Source organism: Idiotropiscis lumnitzeri, chromosome 6 (assembly GCF_059441095.1).
Source record: "Idiotropiscis lumnitzeri isolate Australia: NSW breed Sydney's pygmy pipehorse chromosome 6, RoL_Ilum_1.0, whole genome shotgun sequence".
In the NCBI taxonomy this organism is placed as follows: Eukaryota; Metazoa; Chordata; class Actinopteri; order Syngnathiformes; family Syngnathidae; genus Idiotropiscis; species Idiotropiscis lumnitzeri.
Genome location: NC_142396.1, coordinates 17383064 through 17402248, shown reverse-complemented (window position 1 = coordinate 17402248; position 19185 = coordinate 17383064). Strand labels below are relative to the sequence as shown.

At 42.6% G+C, this 19185-nt stretch overlaps 1 protein-coding gene across 3 annotated transcripts; it reads right to left on the bottom strand.

The window, feature by feature from the left end:
• Positions 1-2105: 2105 nt before the first annotated feature.
• Positions 2106-15791, bottom strand: plekhg7 (pleckstrin homology domain containing, family G (with RhoGef domain) member 7). 3 transcript variants are annotated; one of them, XM_088298003.1, is made up of 18 exons: positions 15436-15791; positions 14211-14962; positions 12706-12843; positions 12130-12152; positions 10001-10113; positions 9536-9576; positions 9087-9191; positions 8538-8687; positions 8205-8300; positions 7740-7838; positions 6189-6302; positions 5796-5970; positions 4455-4570; positions 3581-3668; positions 3421-3500; positions 2641-2752; positions 2457-2554; positions 2106-2373 (listed from the first exon to the last, which is right to left on the bottom strand). In XM_088298003.1, the coding sequence occupies exons 2-18, from the start codon at positions 14838-14840 to the stop codon at positions 2263-2265; spliced, it is 2289 nt and encodes a 762-aa protein (XP_088154129.1). In that variant the 5' UTR covers positions 14841-14962; positions 15436-15791; the 3' UTR covers positions 2106-2262. The 3 variants fall into 3 exon arrangements, with proteins under 3 accessions (XP_088154129.1, XP_088154127.1, XP_088154130.1); XM_088298001.1 differs by having other exon boundaries at positions 2641-2794; positions 15436-15790; XM_088298004.1 differs by lacking the exon at positions 12706-12843 and having other exon boundaries at positions 2641-2794; positions 15436-15788.
• Positions 15792-19185: the final 3394 nt, after the last annotated feature.

The window sequence follows — 19185 nt, the reverse complement described above, 5'->3', positions numbered from 1 at the left end:
TTTATGGGTTAACTACTGCCAGGCTTGTGCGTGTGGCTGTGTGTAATGTAGGCTTGCTGTCATATGTCAGGATGCACACTGCATGACCTGCAGTTATTATTGCCCATCTTGTCTCGCAGCTGTAAAAATCCTTGTTTATTTAATTTCTGACCACAGTTATGAAGTCACTTGTTACTTCTTTAAGCACTGAAGCAGGCTGTAATATATATATATATATATATATATATATATATATATATATACATATATACATACATATATACGCACACACACACTTTTTCTGTGTTATTTTATGTCTACCTCAGATTGGCAGGAGTAAGGGAGCACTATTCCAACCTTCAAGAAGTCATGTCATAGTCTGTGCAGAGAGCGCACACAGCGTCTAATGCTTTTCATAGCTCCCTTTTTCATGTGGTGCCACAACAAGATTCAGCATTTCTCTCCCTGGTATAGATACTACAAACAAAGGCTGACATAATTACCATATTAAAATGCTTTTGACAACAGAAAGGAAGTGCACACTTTGTGTGGGTGCATTGTTTTTTGTTTTTTTACTGACACCACAGACCTGTAGATACCACACTGAACCGTTGCTTTCTTCTTTGAGTTTTTCCCGTCTGCTATCAAGCATGCTAACCGGTGTAACAATTTCTCATGGTATGAAATGTTTTATTTGATGGGTGGTTGTGAGTGACGGCGTGTGCCTTTATGCACCGTTACCTCTGTCAAGGTGGGCCAACGTGATCATTTTGAATAGTGACAAGAAAGAATGAAGTTGTAATCCACACTCACTTGAATAAATTCATTTTCTAAATCATTGCAATGACGAACGTAAATAAAAACTTCAGCATTTGATCACGTTTCCACATGATGAATTATTGCATTGCATTTGGAATGTCTCAAAGAAATGTTTTGTGTGAATATGGTGAAGGCACATTTCGATTAAATGAATTCCAGAGATTATAAAATTTGGAAACGTTGCATTTTGGAGCACAATCTTCGTCTGCCCCTTCCCGTTTATGACAAAACCAAATGTTAATTCATTTTAACCAAGAGATTTTGGAAAGTCATATGTACATATATTACAATGTGTTGTGTATATTATTTGACGCAAATACTCCACTCACACATATAGAGACGTCTTTGCGATAGAAAACCTGTCCAAATCTTTTTTTTTTTTTTTTTGAAGAGGGAAGTAAAAATTAAATGAACAGACATTGTGGTCACAAAATGTGCATGCCCATTTATATTGTACACAAGACAAAACTTACTTTGGAAGAAGCCTGTTTCCACCAGTGGATATTTTGGATTTTTTTATTGTATTTTATTTTATTTTAACTGGCGGGAATGGTCTTCCATAGTTTAGACCAAACAAGAGGAAAATAATATTGACTTATTCAATTCTGAAACACCACTAGCTAGTACTTCTGCATTTTGTAACGGGCTTCTTCCGCAGGCAGTCGTCACTGGCACAGCACCAAACTAAAGTTCCAGCATAATCACCTTTCCCAATGCAGATTTGCAATTCCATCACTAAATATGACTTTCATCCATCCACAGTCCACGGTTGCTTTTCTGTTCAGGTGTGAATGATGGCTTTTGTTTAGCTTTCACATGTGTAAATCACTTTAATTTTAGTTGGCTTCTTATAGTTTGGTCACATGTGTTGACTCCAGTTTCCTCATTTGTTTTGCTGTGCATTTTGCTTTAAGTTCTCTGTCTTGTTGCTTTGATGCCTTCCTTAATCTACCACGACAGAATACACGCCCACTCTAGCTCAAGACACGCCCCAAATTCTCACCGCATCTCGCATCACTTTGACGAACCACTATTTTGTTTCAATTGCATCAGCATGTGAATCCACTTGGTGCAACTTCTCTCCAAGGTGTGATCACACCTGTTTAATGGCAGACTAATGAGCAGATGTAGTCCGATGCAGGTGCTCAGTTTTGGGAAGGGAAATCTCCTTAGTGATTCCGTAATTTATGCCAGATGTTGTATCAGTCAAGTCAACATTTGTAAATCTAAACCGAATTAAGCAAATCCGCACAAACACCCAATGTGACGCTCCCATACTAGTGTAAGAAAAGAAACAAAGTAACTAGTTGTACTACATGACCAGAGCTTTAATGATACGCTACTGCAGCAGTTGACTGTACAGTTCTGGATGTGCTTGTGCTAATGGAGTCCTTGATGACACTGAAGTGTACGGACAGCAATGTGTGTGTGTGTGTGTGTGTGTGTGTGGGACAGCATCTAGTTTCAGATCTGGGACGACTCCAACCACAGTGAGGCATTGTTCACTCGTGCCTGCTGAGAGTCCAGCTTCAGCAGGGCCGAGACGGCCTCCTCTATCTTTGACAGCCATGCTCTCTGCAAAACAAAAATTTGCACTTAAGTGATGATGAATATCAGTTTGACGCCCAAAGAGTGCTTACACTTTTCTTTTTTTTTACCTTGGAAGCCTCAGACGCAGCCTGCAGGACAAACGCACCAATACACTGCTGGTAGCGGTTCTGGTGTGCAATTATAAAAGAATGAGGCAGTCCTGACGCTTTAAAAGAAATGCAGACAAAGATCCATTAAATGATGTCAACGTCACACCGAGCTCAGATGCATTGTCGACATTCTTGTTATTACTTGAGGCATTGAGCTGATCGATGTTCCTGAGCTGGAGTCGGTCCAGAGAGACGGGCTGGTCGAGAACCGTGAAGGTGCAGCCTTCCTTCAGCAGCTGGTCCAGTTCCTGGTTCTGTGCCAAGCGCAGGGAGTTGACTTCTGGGCCGATGGACCTCTATGCGCACGCATGTACAGTTGTGTTTTGAACAGGTTTGGCATTATTCATTATTATTAGTTTTTATTTAGTTTTGACTTTTGTTAAATTCGGTTAATTTTAACATGTTGTTAGATTAAGTTTGTCCCTTTTTATTAGTTGTATTTAGTTTTTTTGGGGGGGGGTCAAGTAAAGTATAACTCTCAAACAACTCTTTGACCTTCCTTCTTCAGTATGGATGTGCAGAAATACTAAAATATACTTAAAAATTAACTCTGAAAGCTCATGAATAATATTAATTGACAAAGACAAACAATGTACAATTTTGCTATACTTTACAATACTTAGGTAGTCTTAAAATGTTTTTTTTTGTGCTTTATAAGCATTTTTGTATACTTGGTAACAACATTTTTTTTCATTATTATTTTTGAAAATTTTCCTTAATTATAATATTAATTCAGGAGAATGGAAGCAAGTACATAAACTCTAAATTGTCCTGGGCTCCAATAGCAGTTCACGAGTAAAAGAACAGATGTCAAGCACTCCTCAAAAGACAATAGCTATGCAACAGAATGTGAAGCGTTCCCAATGAAAATAGCTTTACTCCCTTTCAGTACAGTGAACACGACAACTATGCGCCTACACACCTTTTTGTTTCTCTTTATCTTAGTGATGAGCAGGAATTCGTCAAAGAGGAACAGGTAGACGTCCATGAGCTTGGCGTTCTCTGGAAGAGAGCCAAAAGATGACGTGAGAGTGCATTCAAAACACTTTCCCAAACGCGTCTGAAAAGCAAGACGGGAAGACCTGTGAGCACCAGTTTGCCATCGTGCAGCAGACTTCTGTGAGAAATGAGATTCTCCAGCGTCACAGCCTTCAGCAGATGTTTCACAGTCTGAAGAAAAGAAGCCACAGCAGGAGCAGATTAGCTCCAAGTTGACATTAAGTGATGAGATCCCATCTGAGCTCTTTGGAGGAAGTAAGAGCTCATAACACAACAGAACGTGATGAGAAGAAATGAGCACTGATATGTGATGTCAAAGCCTGATAAGAGCACGATTGGATCATCTTATCTGTATTATAAATAAAAGCTGGGCTCAACTAGTTGCAAAAATAATGTAATTGTTATTTCCCCCCCCCTTAATATTGTGATTTAATACGGAATTATGATCTCACAAGCAACAAAGCCATCTGTATTCCAATGAACAATATCAGATTAGAAATAAATGTTTGCGTCTTATAGGTTAAGGTTACTATGAATGAACATTAAAGACAGATTTATGCGCTAACAAAAAGGGACTTGTAAGTGCTCACTATGACAGCTTCTCAAAATTCTACCAAACAGGTGTGACTTGATCTGAATCACTAATTCATAATCAGTGCACAACAATCATGCAAACAAATGTGTGGCTTCATTTCAACTTTTCATGAAACAATATGCAAACGCGCACGTACTTAAGCGCTGCTTCTACACAAAGCCGACTGACTGACTGAAATGAAGCCGTTTGTTTTGATACACATTTCTATATTTGTGATTTGATAATTGTATTAAACTACATTGCAATGTTGATGTGAATTGGATGATTTGTTCAACCCCAATACCGAATATGTTTTCAAGCACATTTCTAGACGGACGCTCAAGCTTTTAGAGTTGAGACGTAAACCATTTGGCATCACCGACCTCTGGGATGAAGGCCCGTTTGTCCCGCTCCCACACAGGCAACCACACCAGCGCATCTCTCAACTGTTTGACCTTCTGGTAGTTGTCCAACCATTTCACTTTTCCTTCCAGGTCACCTTTGAGAGAGATAAATGAGAAGTGAATACAATTAATGTACAAAATAAATACATAATAATAATAATAATAATCCTATTTGAGTAAAAAGATGGTGAAATGAATAGAGCAAATGTTACAGAACACAATGTAAATGCTTATTGGGTGCTATTGAGTTAAGCATCCAGTCAGTTGACGTGCATAAATTTGACGCAAGTGAACTTCAGAAACTCCTCCATTAGATGGCGGCAATGAACTTCACAACAGTGTGAAAACAACTGAAAATACAGATTAGCTTTGCGTTGAACCTTGAACCTCTGTGATATTTGAACACAATGGGTGCAGCAACACACTTGGAGCATGCCACAAGGCATATATCCGTTATACGCCGCTAACTAATTTCACAGAAACTCAATTGCGACAGTCTTTGTGTTTCCTCATCAATGCTTCATATATATTGAGTATGCATACATTATACGGCCCCCTGGTGGCCAAAGCACATATATCAAAAGGAGTGGCACAATGTCCATTGAGTTGAAGCATGAAATTATGATGTAAAGCCTTTTATTTCTTTACATTTACGTGTTTAATTATGTTATTAGCAAGAAAAAAAAAAAAAGATTTGTGGAGTAAATAAACAGCATGTAAAAAAAGCCTCCGATGCGCAAAACAGGCCATACGGTGAATGAGCGTTACTTCGTTGTACAGCTGTGAATAAATGACTTTGCAACCAAGTCTCTGGGCCATGTGTCAATTTTCAAAATCCAATGTGGCCCTTGAGCACACCCCACACCCCTGCTTTGAATGTCTGAGCACACTTTGGTCCCATTTCGAAGCATTTCAAAATGTCAGCGTGTCCCAGCATGTCGCCCCGGTATGGTCGCCTGTTAAACACGTGTGTGCGAGCATGCTTATAGATTAGAGCCTACTTAGCTTATAAAAGAAATACTCCACCTCTGTGCGGGACACTCCTTGTCACCGCACCAGCGCAACTCCGCCCTTCTTTAAGGGTTATGGGAAGTACTGGAAGCATGTCAGCCTCTGAGGTGTGTGGCTTTTTTTTTTTTTTAATCTCTACACAAAAACTGTTATCGGGTTTGCAGCTCTTACAGCCCTTGAGTCACAATGGGCAAGTGAAATGGGTGATGACATGGAACCTGAGGTGCAATTGGATCAAGACTTCCAAGATTGTCCACGCCCCGGAATGAGAAACTGATTTGCGATTTGTTCAGAAGAGGACGCGCTCACATATTGACATGTCCACTTGCTCCGCTACCGCCTGAACATCGCTGCTTTCCCCCTCCATGCAGAACCTCCTCGCGATGTTCCGTAGGAGGAGCGGATAGCGGGTTAACCTCTGCAACGGCGCCACCAGCAGGTCGCGCAGTTGCAACCTGCGGCACTGCTTGTTGCTCTCGCACCACTGCGTAACAAAACACACAGCGCGGGAGAAACAAATTTAGAACAGAGCAAAGAGGTGATGTGTGACAAACTTAAAAACACATGAAGTAATACGAGTACATCAGCGGGATATTTGTAGCCTTTGTTTCAAGGTGCACTCAAAATTACAATACTTTATTGATCCCAGGGGGAAATTTGTGAGCCTTGACGCACTCGCTCAGTGCAAGTGCCCTCGTGTACCTTGACGTAAGAGCCAAAGTCCTCTCTGGGCTTGAGGCTGTCCAGATAAAGCAAAGCTGTGGAGTAGTTGAGGCAGTACTTCTGCAAGCAGTGGCATATGCTCTCCCGGAAAGCCTGCCCACAGAGAAGCAAAGCAATTCCACATCAGCTCGTACACAACAGATAAACGCCTCATAAAAGCAGAGGTCGTTGTTTGGATACGACTACAGCCAGCCACACATCCACAGACAAAAATGAGGAGAGCCTCCCATTAAAGAAAGAAAACTCCACCAAGGTCACTGACAAAACAAATATGATGGAAATTCATTTCAGGAATTGCTTTATGTTTGCAGTACAACTGAATTATTTGTCATTTAATGAGCAACAAAACTGACCCGACACTGTAACAACATGAACTGTATTACAGTGCAGCTGTGACCAGGTGATTAGGCTCTTGGCCTGCCACCATGCTTTGAGTTATGCTCTTGCTTCCATTTGAGTATGTTCAGTAAACACCAAAATTATGAATCAAAGGCCAAATTTGAAGTCTGTGATTTTTTTTGGGGGGGTGGGGGTCAATTGACAATGACATAGAAATGGAAATGCCGAAGTTGGGAAGTTGTGTTAAAATATTTAAAAAATATCTTTGAATTGTTTTACATTTCAGAAAGTGACAACATTTGCATAAATGCGACATACTACATTTTCTCAACACAGGCGTACCCAATGTGATAAATTTAGAGTTGATGAATGAAGCAAAATGATGACTAGTTATCAGTATAAATGCTGGACAGAGAGACGAGGGACATTGGCACCACCGACAGGACAGGACATTTGTTCACTGTGCCTTGGTGGACGTTTGCAGCTAAAGGTTATGCTCTTGTTTAACATTCTCTGATTGTATTTGTCAGAAAATGGTATGATGCAGTACAATTTAACATCTATGGTTATCATACTTAAGAAGCCTCTTCTTTTCACTGCTCTTATGGTTGCGCACAATCAAAGTACAGTGTAATCGTACAATGTAATAGGTTCGCAAAAACATAAATGCAAAATCTTTAAATCAACAAAAAACATTCATTTGCGCTTGTCTATTGACACTTTCTTCTCACCAGCAGCTTGATGTGTCATGTCATGTTTTTCTGTTCATCGCAGTCAAGTGTTTGCACGCAAAGCCACTAACTGCTGGCACAAAGTTCCCTGTCCCTCCCTCGACTGCTCCTGGCATTGTTTTCTGTTTGCACTGTCTGGCACACAATGTCAACTCATCCAATGGAAACCAACGCATGGGGCTGATGTAGTTTCACTGACATCAAATGCTTAGGGAGAGGCCCGTGGGAGGTCATGAGTCACTGCAAAGCCTTTCTTTGATATGTGACTCAATGGGGGCATTTTGTTCGTCAACGTCAAGCAGCATCTACTTGCCTATCAAAATCGGAAAAAAAAAAAAAAAATCTGAATTTTGTCTTGCTGCAAAACACACATCCAGGAATCGAGTCAAAATGTTGATGTGGTTTTTTTTTTTTTCTTTCTTATGTGTAAGGGATGCGGACGACGGACTGGGGGTCTTACTTTGCTCAACAGCTCCAGCAGAGTGGCTCGGTTACCGTCGGTGATTTCCAACGAGTCCTTGATGACGCGCAGAAGGTTGTTAAGGAAACCAAAGCTCACCTGCAATGAAAGACTGTTCAGTGACTATGTACTTAATACACATTACAGCACAAAGACACACTGCCTGTTGCATCAAGGCATCTATTCAATTCTTTATCACAATCAGGTAAATATATGATCACGTCTGAGTCGCCATGACATTCATCCAGGTGTGTCTCACGCACGACAATGTGAGTTACAGTCGTACACGTAGACATCTCATGATGTTCCTAAGATGAGGGGGGTGAGGATTGTAATTATTCATGCCTAAGGGCAGGAAAAAAAAGCCAATCGAGAGCCTTCGATAATAGGACGTGTGTGATGGTTTATTGATGTGATACGTTCAAAGTTATCAGGCTCTCCTAATGTGTTTGCGTTAAAGCTCACCAAGCAAAGCTCGCTGAGGTTTGCAAACAGCCTCCAGGCGTCGATATCAGCCAGGCAGGTTCTCATCTGAAGGTTGGTGAGCGTAGCCAAAAACACCTGAATGCAACAAAGGAGTCAGACAGACACTCGGCTTAGACACTCTCTTGTTGCAGCCGTTTGTAATCCGCAACTCGAAAGCACAGACAACCAAAAGACTTCGGCATCAGGAATTCAGAGGGAACATGTAAAGAACAAAGCATCAGATGCTGAGTTTTTGTTTGAGTTTGGTGTGTTTATTTATGCTCCCGTGTGTGTTTCTGTGTGCACTAGGAGGCTTTGTGTGGAGAAAACCACCTCTTTGAGAACCATGAGCTGATCCAGGAAGTAAACACACTCGCTGGTGAAGAGCTCCCAGATGGCCTCTTGTCTTTTAAAGCCCACAGGGTCAGAGGTGGCGCTCCACTGGGACGACTGGTCCTGCAGGAACTCCGCAACGGTGTAGTCCTGCACACAAAAAAAATTACCAAAAAGGTATAACAGCTCATGCCAAGAAACCAGTTTCAAGATAGAAATAGATTGCGAGAAACCTTTGTTATTCTCTCATTTCTTTGTGTAAAACAACAATCATATTGTGTGATGTTCCTCCCACTCTGCGGATTCACTCAAGCGTGTACAGTCTTTATTGATTTTTATAAGCTGGATGGTTACTGCCTAGAAAATCAGGTTCTTGCGCAACTTGTTATTTCAGAGTAGCACGTTCTACACCGATTCTATTTGGATTACAAATCTGGAAGTGTTAGCATCTCAACTTGAATATTCCATCCACCTCGCAGCAGAGTGACACGTATTTACACAACAAATAGCGCGGTGCTTCAGGTGCTGCTGACAGAGGCCATTTCTCACTTTATACTTCTGAAGGTCACAGTTCCTCCAGTCCTGGATTTGTGCGGTTGAGAGATATGCTTCAATATCAGACACTGATGTGCCCGCTTGGTACTTCCCTTTAGTCTGAAAGGTGAGAAGGGAAAACTTTAAAAAAAAATAAAATAAAATAAAATCCCACACAAAAACAAAGTGTAATTGTGTGCGTGTGCTTCGCCAAACCAAAAAAATTTTCTAGCGTGCGACTGTGCGCATTCAGGACCAGTCTTGCATGATCGGAAATTAAACTAATCAATTTGGCTCAAGTTCGACATTTCCACCAATTGCAAACTCTGTAAGAGGGAAAAAGGGATGAGGAAGCATATTAATCTGCTTTGTGAAATGGGTCAGGGAACAATGTTGAAACCTCAACAAACACACGCACACGCAATACATCAAAAGAAAGCTGCTATACCATAAATAAGACTTACTGTGCTCCGCCTTGAAAAAGGCCACTTTGACTTCTTTGTGTCTGCAAAAATACATAAATCAGAGATGATTACAAAGGGAGCTGGGAAGAATATCTAAAATGATTTGAAACAAAACAAAATACTGTAGAAATTAGTTGGCCTGTGTTCGAGAGCTTCTTGGTTTGATGGGATTGAAGATTGACAATCTTAAGTGTTTACAAATCATTACTAAAATACATCTGCGGAAACTTTTCAACTTCTGTTGTAAACGCTAAAGCCAATTGTGATTTAAATGACAAGAACAAAATATCAGGGAAGCATGATTAAGTTCATGGGTTTAACTGGCAGATGAAGACGAGAGATATTTACACTGACGTGCTGTGAGGAAGCATTTAAAGTGAAAGTTATCTTTGGTATTCTGCCCAGAAGTTGTAACACACTAAAGTACAATGGGAGGATTTTTTTTTTTTTTTTTTTTAGTTTTACCGGAAAAGTTGTTCAGCATGTCAGCTGCTCCATTGGATACAAACAGATCCCCAGGTGAAACATCCAAACCAGGTAAACTGACCACAACAGAGCTCCGCCTCCTTTCCTCCAGCCTAAAGTAGACAGAAAAACTCTCAGTCAATGAAGTGGTCTTGTAACAAAAATGACCTATTGACACAAAAAGTGCTTCATGCCTTTTAGATTAGTCTTGTAACATTTATATAAGCAAGGCAGCTTTGATAGAGACAATACTTCCTGTACGTCAGAAGGAAATAACTAAATTCCATTTATCATTCTTGCTGAAATGCCATCTGCACAGTGCAGCAAATTGGCCATTCACAACACTTGCGGCGCACAAAGTGGTATGTTGCTGGCCTTTTCACAGAGGCAACATTGTCAAAGATTCACTTCAATTGTGCCAGAAGTGGCACGCGATGATTGTGCGGCAGTCTGAGTCCTCTTGGACTCTTTTCAGTCGGTGACCAAGGCAAGTTTACGGTTGGAGGGAAAAACATGAGCGTTGGACAAAAGTCATTCAGTCGTGCTGTGCAGTAAATGTGCAATTCACATATATAGTGTCACTAATTTCTAGGCTGAACAGGATGGTTCAGTGTTCACTTTTTTTATTTTATTTTTTTTAATATTTCCACAAACTTTATAGTTGCAAAGCAAAATGTGTTCTCTTTTGTTAGTGTCCCTCTAGAAGATGTTTTAGGCTTCCTAAAGTGCGATTCTGATTGCAACTAATCACAGCAAACTGCCACTCGACTTGTACCGACTATTCTATCACTCAATCCATCTACAAAGCAAGCGGACAGGCTGGTTCTGCAGAAGTAAAAGATTCACTTGCAGCAGCCTGCCATGTCGTGACAGTTGGCCAGTAAGCCTTGATGGCTCTGGTGGTTTCGCTTCCTAACACTGACAAAAGTTTCCGAGCATCAGAACTGATGAAAACAGCTCATTGTTAGTGCAACACTGTCAACATCCTTAATTAAAGCTCCATGCACTCTTACTTTACCGAATGTAGCACCCGTAGCAAAGCTCCCCTTACACATTGGAGTTAATGTTGACGATAACAATAAAGGCAAGAGGAAATTCAGGAAAGAGGAACGAGATATACTGCACCGCTGGTTTGGCTCAGTTTGTGATAACATGCAAAACAGCAGTGGCTATTTTTTTTCCTTCCTCGCAGCGCACAATGAGCTCTGAGGTTACGTCTCTGTCGTGGAGCCAGCTCAACTGTCAAACAAGTACAAATGCCCACGGGCAGGAATCAGAGCACTCGGATAAGTTAGTGGCATTCACCCTTGTTGAACTTTGGCAGTGCAAACTGATCCCGTCAGGTAAAGTAATACAACATTAAAAGGAGATAATAGTGAGTGAGCAGCAGCACCTGAGGAGGATACGGGGACTAATGAGATTGGAAGAAGGGCACCAACACTGCCTGCAAACCAGGTCAGAGCGTGTACGGGTGCTTCATTCCGCAGCATCCTCACAATGACATGCTGTTGCTTTGCGGCCACTCAGAAAGCCTCCTCTGTGCCCGCTCGCAAAAACGGGTGCTTTGTTCCTCGCTCGACAAGAGAAATAATGATGCGCGAAAACAAAACTAGCACCGCCGATGCCTTTGCAGGGCTCGGCCACTGGAAGAGGCGTCGTGCCAACGTGTAATTAAAAAGACAATAGCTGCCTAATTATCCAGCCAGGGGAACAGCCCAGCCGCCCATTAGGAGGGGTGTGGGTGGCGGCAAGAGAAAACAGCATTAATGAGGGTTTGTCTAGTCCGCACATAACCATGGGACTCTCAAAACTTAACTGTTCTCCACTAACAAAGACACGAGTGACAAAGACGACTCAATGGGGCTCCTTAAACCACAGATCCCATCATCCTTGCTCACGGGTGCCCGGTGACACAAGGCAAGGCCCCAAAGTGTTGGAACAAGATGGGGGCGTTTCTGTTTTTGAGCCGACGTCCAGTCATAACAGAGCCAGCTCATAGCGACAATTAGAGACGATCGGAAAGGAGGGAGGAAGGGTATGTTCATACATGCCTCATATTTAAAAAAAGGTTTCCCACAAAAGGCCTCAGTGGAAGGGATGGATGCTTTCTCAGCATGCAAAACACTCACCTATTAGGGCGATGCTCCTTCTCCTGCAAAATATAATGCAGTCCGTTACAAAGATCAAATTTGAATGAGCACGATTCAATTTATCTTTCCATATATATTTGATATTCCTTTATTTTGTCTTTGAAATTAATATGCCATTCACTGGTAATTAAGGACAAAATAAATGTGGCAAGCCCTTGAAAAAGGGAAAGATTTATCAGGCCATGCGACAATGCCTTTTTTCCTGTCCCATGTGCCAGAACACAAGATTTTGTAGAAAACAAGTGTTTAATTATTTTTGCCTAACCCTACAAACATAAATGAAAATAACCCTCACAAAAGGTGTTCATGACGATATCTTTGTCTTACAGTACACTTGGCATTCCATGGCCGACGCAAAGTGCTCTTCATGCAAACGCTGCCATTATATCACTTTCAAAGACATTAAAATTTGAAACAGTGTTTTAAGTGGTCGCTCAGATTCCAAAGCCTCACAATATTTGAGGAGAATGCCAGTACTCAGTCGAGAAGGCGCTGTGTTGAATAGCAGGAGCCGATGAAAAGATCTCCTATTATCTTCTTCCATCGCTCACTGACCTCTCCATTATTAGGTGACTGCTGACTGCCGTGAATGGGGGCCCAGGGAGAACACTTCCCAGGCCTCTCCGGGCAGTGGGCTCGGTCCGAGCTGTCAGTGCGTGTAACTGCTGATTCATTGGCTGTCAAAAGCTTGCTCTGTGGAAGACCACCACAGGGGGTGAAAAGAATGAGCCTGATATGACTTCCACAAGGAAGGAATGTGTAACAACTTCATTTCCAGGCTATGGATTAAAATCCAAACCAGACTACACCACTTCGTGGCTTGAGATTTAACGGCCTTGGGTTCAATGGTGGGATAGGGATATGGGATTGAGAAATAAATGAGCAGTGGCGCCTCCAACCCCACCAGCATCTTTCAAAGGAAACAGCCCCCCCCCCCTCTCTCAAAATTTTAAACAATTCCCAGATGCATTATTAACATGCCTGTGACATAATCTAGTCAAGAATTATGCGGCATACTTCTCCGCCTCTGTTGAGGAAATACAATCTGCACGTTTTGAGGGGGCAGATCTGTCTCATGCAAATGAGCTACTGCTAAAGAGCATGCAAACACCAAGGCGGTTCTTGTTGCCATGATTTGAACAAAGCAGAATAGTTACTGCACAGGCAGCACTTCATCGACAAACTGCACTCGTCAATTAGTTGCGAACATTTGAGAATGTGCCGCTGATCGGAAGTCAATCTGCGCTTCCATCAACACTCATTGCAGTTTGGATTTTAGTTTTAACATGGCAGAGTTTTTAGTGCGTTTTGGCTGTGGCTTGAAAATGGCATGTTGCCACCCAGTCATGGGCAGAGAAACTTTCCATTCGAGCAGTGTTACAAAAATGAGATTCTAATATGAAAGTGCAAAATTGTGAAACATTTTTTCTAACGGACACCTTTTCAGACCAGAGATTCCAAAATAATTGAACCGTGGCACATTAGTGAAATACCCCCATTTCAAACTTTGGTGAGCATCCCTCCCTTCCCGCCTCCCGACAAATGTATGTTTTTCCATCCATCTATGCCAGTGACGTCGTGAAAGGCAGAACAATTAAATTCTCTTCAACTAGATGGGAGCGTTTACGATGAACCTTTTCATCCTCCCGTTGCCATTCATACAACAAAGTAATGGCTTCCTGCGAGTTCATTATCGCTTGTGTTCAGATAAACACGGCAAGATTTCATTCAAAGCAAGTAAACTGCTCATTATTTCAGTGCATCAAGAGGTTTTAGGAGATTTATTTGGTGTTGTGCCCTGAGATTTTTATAATGTATATTAGGCATGTAGACTCAATAGAGGTGGGCAAAGGCTGGTCTAGTGGCATGCCTGGAACATGCCAATTAGTTTCATGTCCTGTGCAGCAATTAAAATTGAGCCATAATGAGTTTTGGCGTTAGTGTGAACAATTGATGCCATTGTAGGAAATTAAAATACTGGCATTCAAAAAGGATGGCGTACAAATATGTGGCCTACCAAAGTGATCGATGTCCCCAACAAAAAGAATACCACTGCTCACCTGTAATTCACTATCAGGAAATCCAAAATCTTTCATAATAGTAGGATGAGCGCTGCGACATTGTGGCTTCATGGAAGCGATACCATTGTCAAAGGTCTTTGATCTATGCGATCTGGTTCTCTGTCGGCCACAGGATGAAATTGGCGGAAGCTCATGACAGATCTCGCCACCAGACAGGAGGGGGCTTGTGGCAAGGGGAGACTTTATTCTGTGTAAAGGTGATGACAGGCATCCTGTAGAGGGCTCCTCCTGGGTGATACCCATCCTTGCGGGATCCTGGGAGTCCAACACGGGACGCCTGGTGCTCCTCATCCTCCTCAAGGTGGGAGAGGTGGAGATGCGGCCGGGAGCCTGCCGATCAAACTGGAAGAAAGGCGTTACCATGCCATCATGGTCGAGCAAAGGTGAATGCCTCAGCTTGGAATGTGTCCGCGTGAGATCGATGTGCATTATCACCGGATTGCTGGTTTGACACTCCTTATGCTCAAAAGGCCCCCAATCAGTTTGTGTCTCTGCATTTGCCACACCTGCAGAGACTTCATTTTCCACCCACTCAATGTAACTCCAGTCCAACTTATTTTCAACATTCTGGTCTTTGTCTTTCATCACATCATGCTTCATTGTAGACATTTTAGCCTCAAAGGCATCGTAGTGCAGCAGGCTTTTAGAAAGTGTCACCTTAAGGAGTTTGGATGCTTTGCCTCCTCTGATTAAAGGTCAGATCCTGTGGCATTCCAACACTATTCCAGATCCTGGGGATAAAAGTGCGGGGGGGACCAAAACACGAGTCAATTTGCAGGCAAAATTAAAACAGTCACTCAACCTACTATGCTTGTGAACTGGACGTAGTAACAGCACACAACATTGAGAATGCAAGTGAGCAGACTCTTCGTTGCTACTATGAACAAGTTCTGTAAACCGTGGCACCAAGCTTTAACATTAACAAAGTGGATTACAAGGTTTATTCCTCCCGACAATGGCGAGCCACAAAAAGAGTCGTAGACAGGGGTGCAGCGTGTTGGAAGTTAAGTCGAGTCATTTACACGGTACATTAACATTGTTTCATTTAAAAGCGAGCCACCCGCTTCGGGCTCGTCCACGGGGCAACAAAGAAACTCCGCGACGACTTCTCAACGCGACGCGTCACTCACAATCAGCGATAACGGAGAGCACCTGCGCGGGCCACACGAGCTCAATAAAGTGGAACAAAGTCAGCTGTACTTACATGCGTGGAACGTAACCGCCGTCACGCGAACTAAGTGGTGGCCGGCGGGGGGAAGAGAAGAAGCGTAACCGGGGGAGGGGGCGCCCTGGTCGGCTGGTGCACCGGGAAAGCCAAAATGGCCCAACTAAAATTAAATAAATAAAATTAAATATCATAAACAGCCTCTGTGCGTCTGTGGTCGTCTGGCAAACTTAACGACTACATCAAAAATGAAGAAGCAGGTGCTCTTGACTACAAGAGGGGGTGGAGACTTCGGCAAGCCAGGTTGGACTAAAGGTGCGACTGTGCACCGCCTAATGTGGAAACGTCAGGACCTATTCTCACGGTGAGCGCGCATGCGCGCGCATTCACGTACAGACTTGATTGTTTGCCTCGTCAATTATGTGCAAACCTTTCATTAGTTCTATGATTGTTTAGTTGTTTTTACGGGTACAGCTTTGCTAATTAAATGGAAGGGCTTTTTTAAGTGCCATTAGTGCCAGCTGCAGTGAATCTATCGTGAATCCCGAGTCATTTTGTATGGAAAAAATGCTTTTGTTTTTCTGGTTTAAAACAGCAGACGATTGTTATTTGGAACACGTTCGGCAGGTGACTCACCCATTTGTGTATACAATATGAACACTAGAGGGCGACGTAGGTCAAATATTAAGACTATCGCACTGCTGAACCTTAGAAGTTTAATGTTTAGCGCCGCCTGGATCATTACTATGGATAAAACATCAGTTCACTTTTTTTCTTCGCAGCTCGTCTGTTTAGGAGTACCACAACGAATTATTCCGTTTCATTAAAGCCTATCTTTTGCATCCTTCTCTCTAGGACAGTAACATCAGTGACACACTCCTGCTAAAAGGAGGACGAGATCAAAGATGGCCCATTTTTCACTTACAAGCTCAGTTTATATATATTTTGATCAGGAAAGTGAAATTACTTATCTATTACTTTTTTATCTATTAATTTTGGAGAAATTGGGAAATAAGTGACGACTTGAAAAGCGTCCACTTTTAATGAGGAGTATGGCCGCACGCCCCTACTCTCTCCCCATGGACAAGAGTCACTAAAGGGACCGATCACAAACGCTCCATTGACAATCATTGTACTTTCTTTGCTTATAACATCCAAAAACGGTGGTCAATTGGCACTAAAATTCATGTGGACATCCCTATCTATTAATCCCTTCAATATATCAAAAGGATGAACCTCTCCATGGCTGATTTATGTGAGAATGAGGAACTGTGGAAGTGGTCAGATGTACATAGAGGTATGCTGCACACTTGAATACTGCTTCTTTGCTGATCACGGTGAGGACACACGGCAGAAAGCACCAGTCGGGATATTTACAGAGAGTGAAGTGGGAATGAGTTGACATACACATTTATTTGGATAAGGATTGGCACTAATTTTTCAAACTACAACAAACTGTCCAATTTGAAACATAACAGCCGAAATGGTGCATTCCAATGTGGCCACACTCGGCTCTGGAGTCGGCCTCCTCGCCAGAACTTTTTTTCCCCCTCGCTGGAATTTTTTGTAAAATTGAAATCTGCGCCATCTGTTTGGTGTAGCGCACACTGTTGTAAAGTCTGAGAAGTTGTTGGCGCGTCTGGAGGCCGTGTTTGGCCGATTCAACATGTAGAATTTTTTCAAGAACGAAATGAACGTTGCTCATCTTCACACCTCCTCTATGGACATAATGGCTGGATGGATAGAAGAGCACAAAGGCAAATATAATCACTCTCATTCACGAAAGTCCGCCGTTATTCAACATCACCGTCAAAGGCTATGCACTGATTAACGCCACCTCTCTGGAATGTTCTGGGTCATCCACTGAGACATTCCCGGAACACCTCACCAGGGAGGCATCCAGGTGGTATCCTGACAAGATGTCGAGCCACCTCATCTGGCTCCTCTCAATGCGGAGGAGCAGCAGCTCAACCCTGAGCCTCTTCCAGATGACAGAGTTTCTCACCTTATCTCAAACGGATAGCCCGGACACTCTGCGGTGGGGACTTTTGTCGCTTTTATACGGGATTTTTCGGTCATGACCCACAGTTCATGACCATAGGTTTGGGTAGGAAAGTGGATCGATCTGTAAATCAAGACCTTCGGCTTCTGGCTCAGCTCCCTCTTCATCACTACGGACCAACAGAGAGTCCGCATCACTGCAGATGCTGCACCGGTCTGTCTACCGATCTCCCACTCCATCATCCCGTCACGCATTAACAAGACCCACCCATGAGTACCCTGCAGAAGCTGTAGAGTTGATCCACTCTTCCATGGCCGGGGCAAAAACCTCACTGCTCCTCCTGAATCTGAGTTTCGACTTCCCGACGGACCCTGCTCTCCAGCACCCCTGAATATACCTTACCAGGGAGCCTGAGAAGTGTGATCCCTCTGTAGTTGGAACACACCCTGCGGTCCCCCTTCTTAAAAATAGGGACCCTTACCCTGGTCTGCCAATCCAGACGCACTGTCCCCAAAGACAAAAAAAACTCCTATAAAAACTGAAGCTGGGCTGAAAGATGGCGCGCATTTTTCGACTGTGCTCGCCCGAGTGCAGTTTCTCGTGAGATTAAGAAAAAGCCGCCCAGATATCTGTCTTTGGACTATTTCAGGAACTCCAGAAATTGAAGAAACTCAATATCGGAACTCTAATCAGTTGTTGAGTCTTTATTTGACCCTTTTCTTCTTGAGCACAAAAAAAACGAACACGCATTGGAGTAAGTTTGGCTTTTAAGGGTTTATTTACTAACTTCTTCTCATTTCCACGGTGACTCAACTCCAACAAAGTGGTTTCTCTCAGGTGCTCCCAGAAAACTCTCACAAAACGCTTGGGTGTTGCAGGTTGGACTGGCATCTTCCCCAACCATCGGAGCCAACTCACCACCAGGTGGTGATCAGTTGACAGCTTTTCCCCTCTCTTCATCTGAGTGTCCAAAATATGAATTGGTAATTTTGTCATTTTTTTCACTATTCTGAAGCCATTGACAAATCATTCATCTGTGATGATGTGATATAGGCAGTGGTGAAAAGTGCAATATTTTGTTTCTGTACTTCGATTTTTCAGGTGTCTTTAGAAAACTTTACATAGAGGCCCATTTCTTTTTTCCTTTACATTTTCCTTTTACTTCCTACATTTGTTAACAGACAACATCTGCACTTTCTACAAAACAGGGTTGCTAGCTTTCCGGGATGATGACATGATGCGTAATAATTTTTTAATAGCAGCGAAATATGACAAAGATGAATCAGGGAGCTTTAATAAAAAACAGATGTGGAGAGGCAAGATATTACCCATTCATTGCCTTATCAAAGAAAATTGTAGATTCGGTCGGCTGCAATAATGATTCGGGGCAGTCGCGTTTGTGTCTTGTGCCAGCCTGAAAACTACAAGCTTCTGCTGTTCAAAAATTACGACCCTAATCTTTTTTTTCTTTAAATTGTAGTCAAAAATGTTTTTTTTACACTTGTTTCAGTTACTACCAAAGTAAAGTAGATAAATCAGTACTTTTACCAGTCGTTTGTTTGTTTTGCGGTTATGTACAGAGTGTGATTAGTACTCCTACTCATGCCGGCTCTGTTTTTCACTATTTCTGTGCGATGATTATCCAGTATAGTTGTAATGAAGAGGAACGACACGTATCGTAGTGACTCAGTGAGGGCCTGCTTGGCTGTGAAGGAGGACTGAGTGGAATTTGCTCAGAGGCCTGACAGCAGCAGTCTCCGCCCACTTCAAGTGGATGTGAAAAGCAG

Excerpts from the sequence above, each read along its gene's own strand:
- plekhg7 (XM_088298001.1), bottom strand. The coding sequence starts at position 14,840 with ATGTCTACAATGAAGCATGATGTGATGAAAGACAAAGACCAGAATGTT. Across the intron at positions 9,577-10,000 it reads CATGCTGAACAACTTTTCCG|ACACAAAGAAGTCAAAGTGG; the intron begins GTAAAACTAAAA and ends GTATTTTTGCAG. Across the intron at positions 2,795-3,420 it reads AGATAAAGAGAAACAAAAAG|AGGTCCATCGGCCCAGAAGT; the intron begins GTGTGTAGGCGC and ends GCGTGCGCATAG.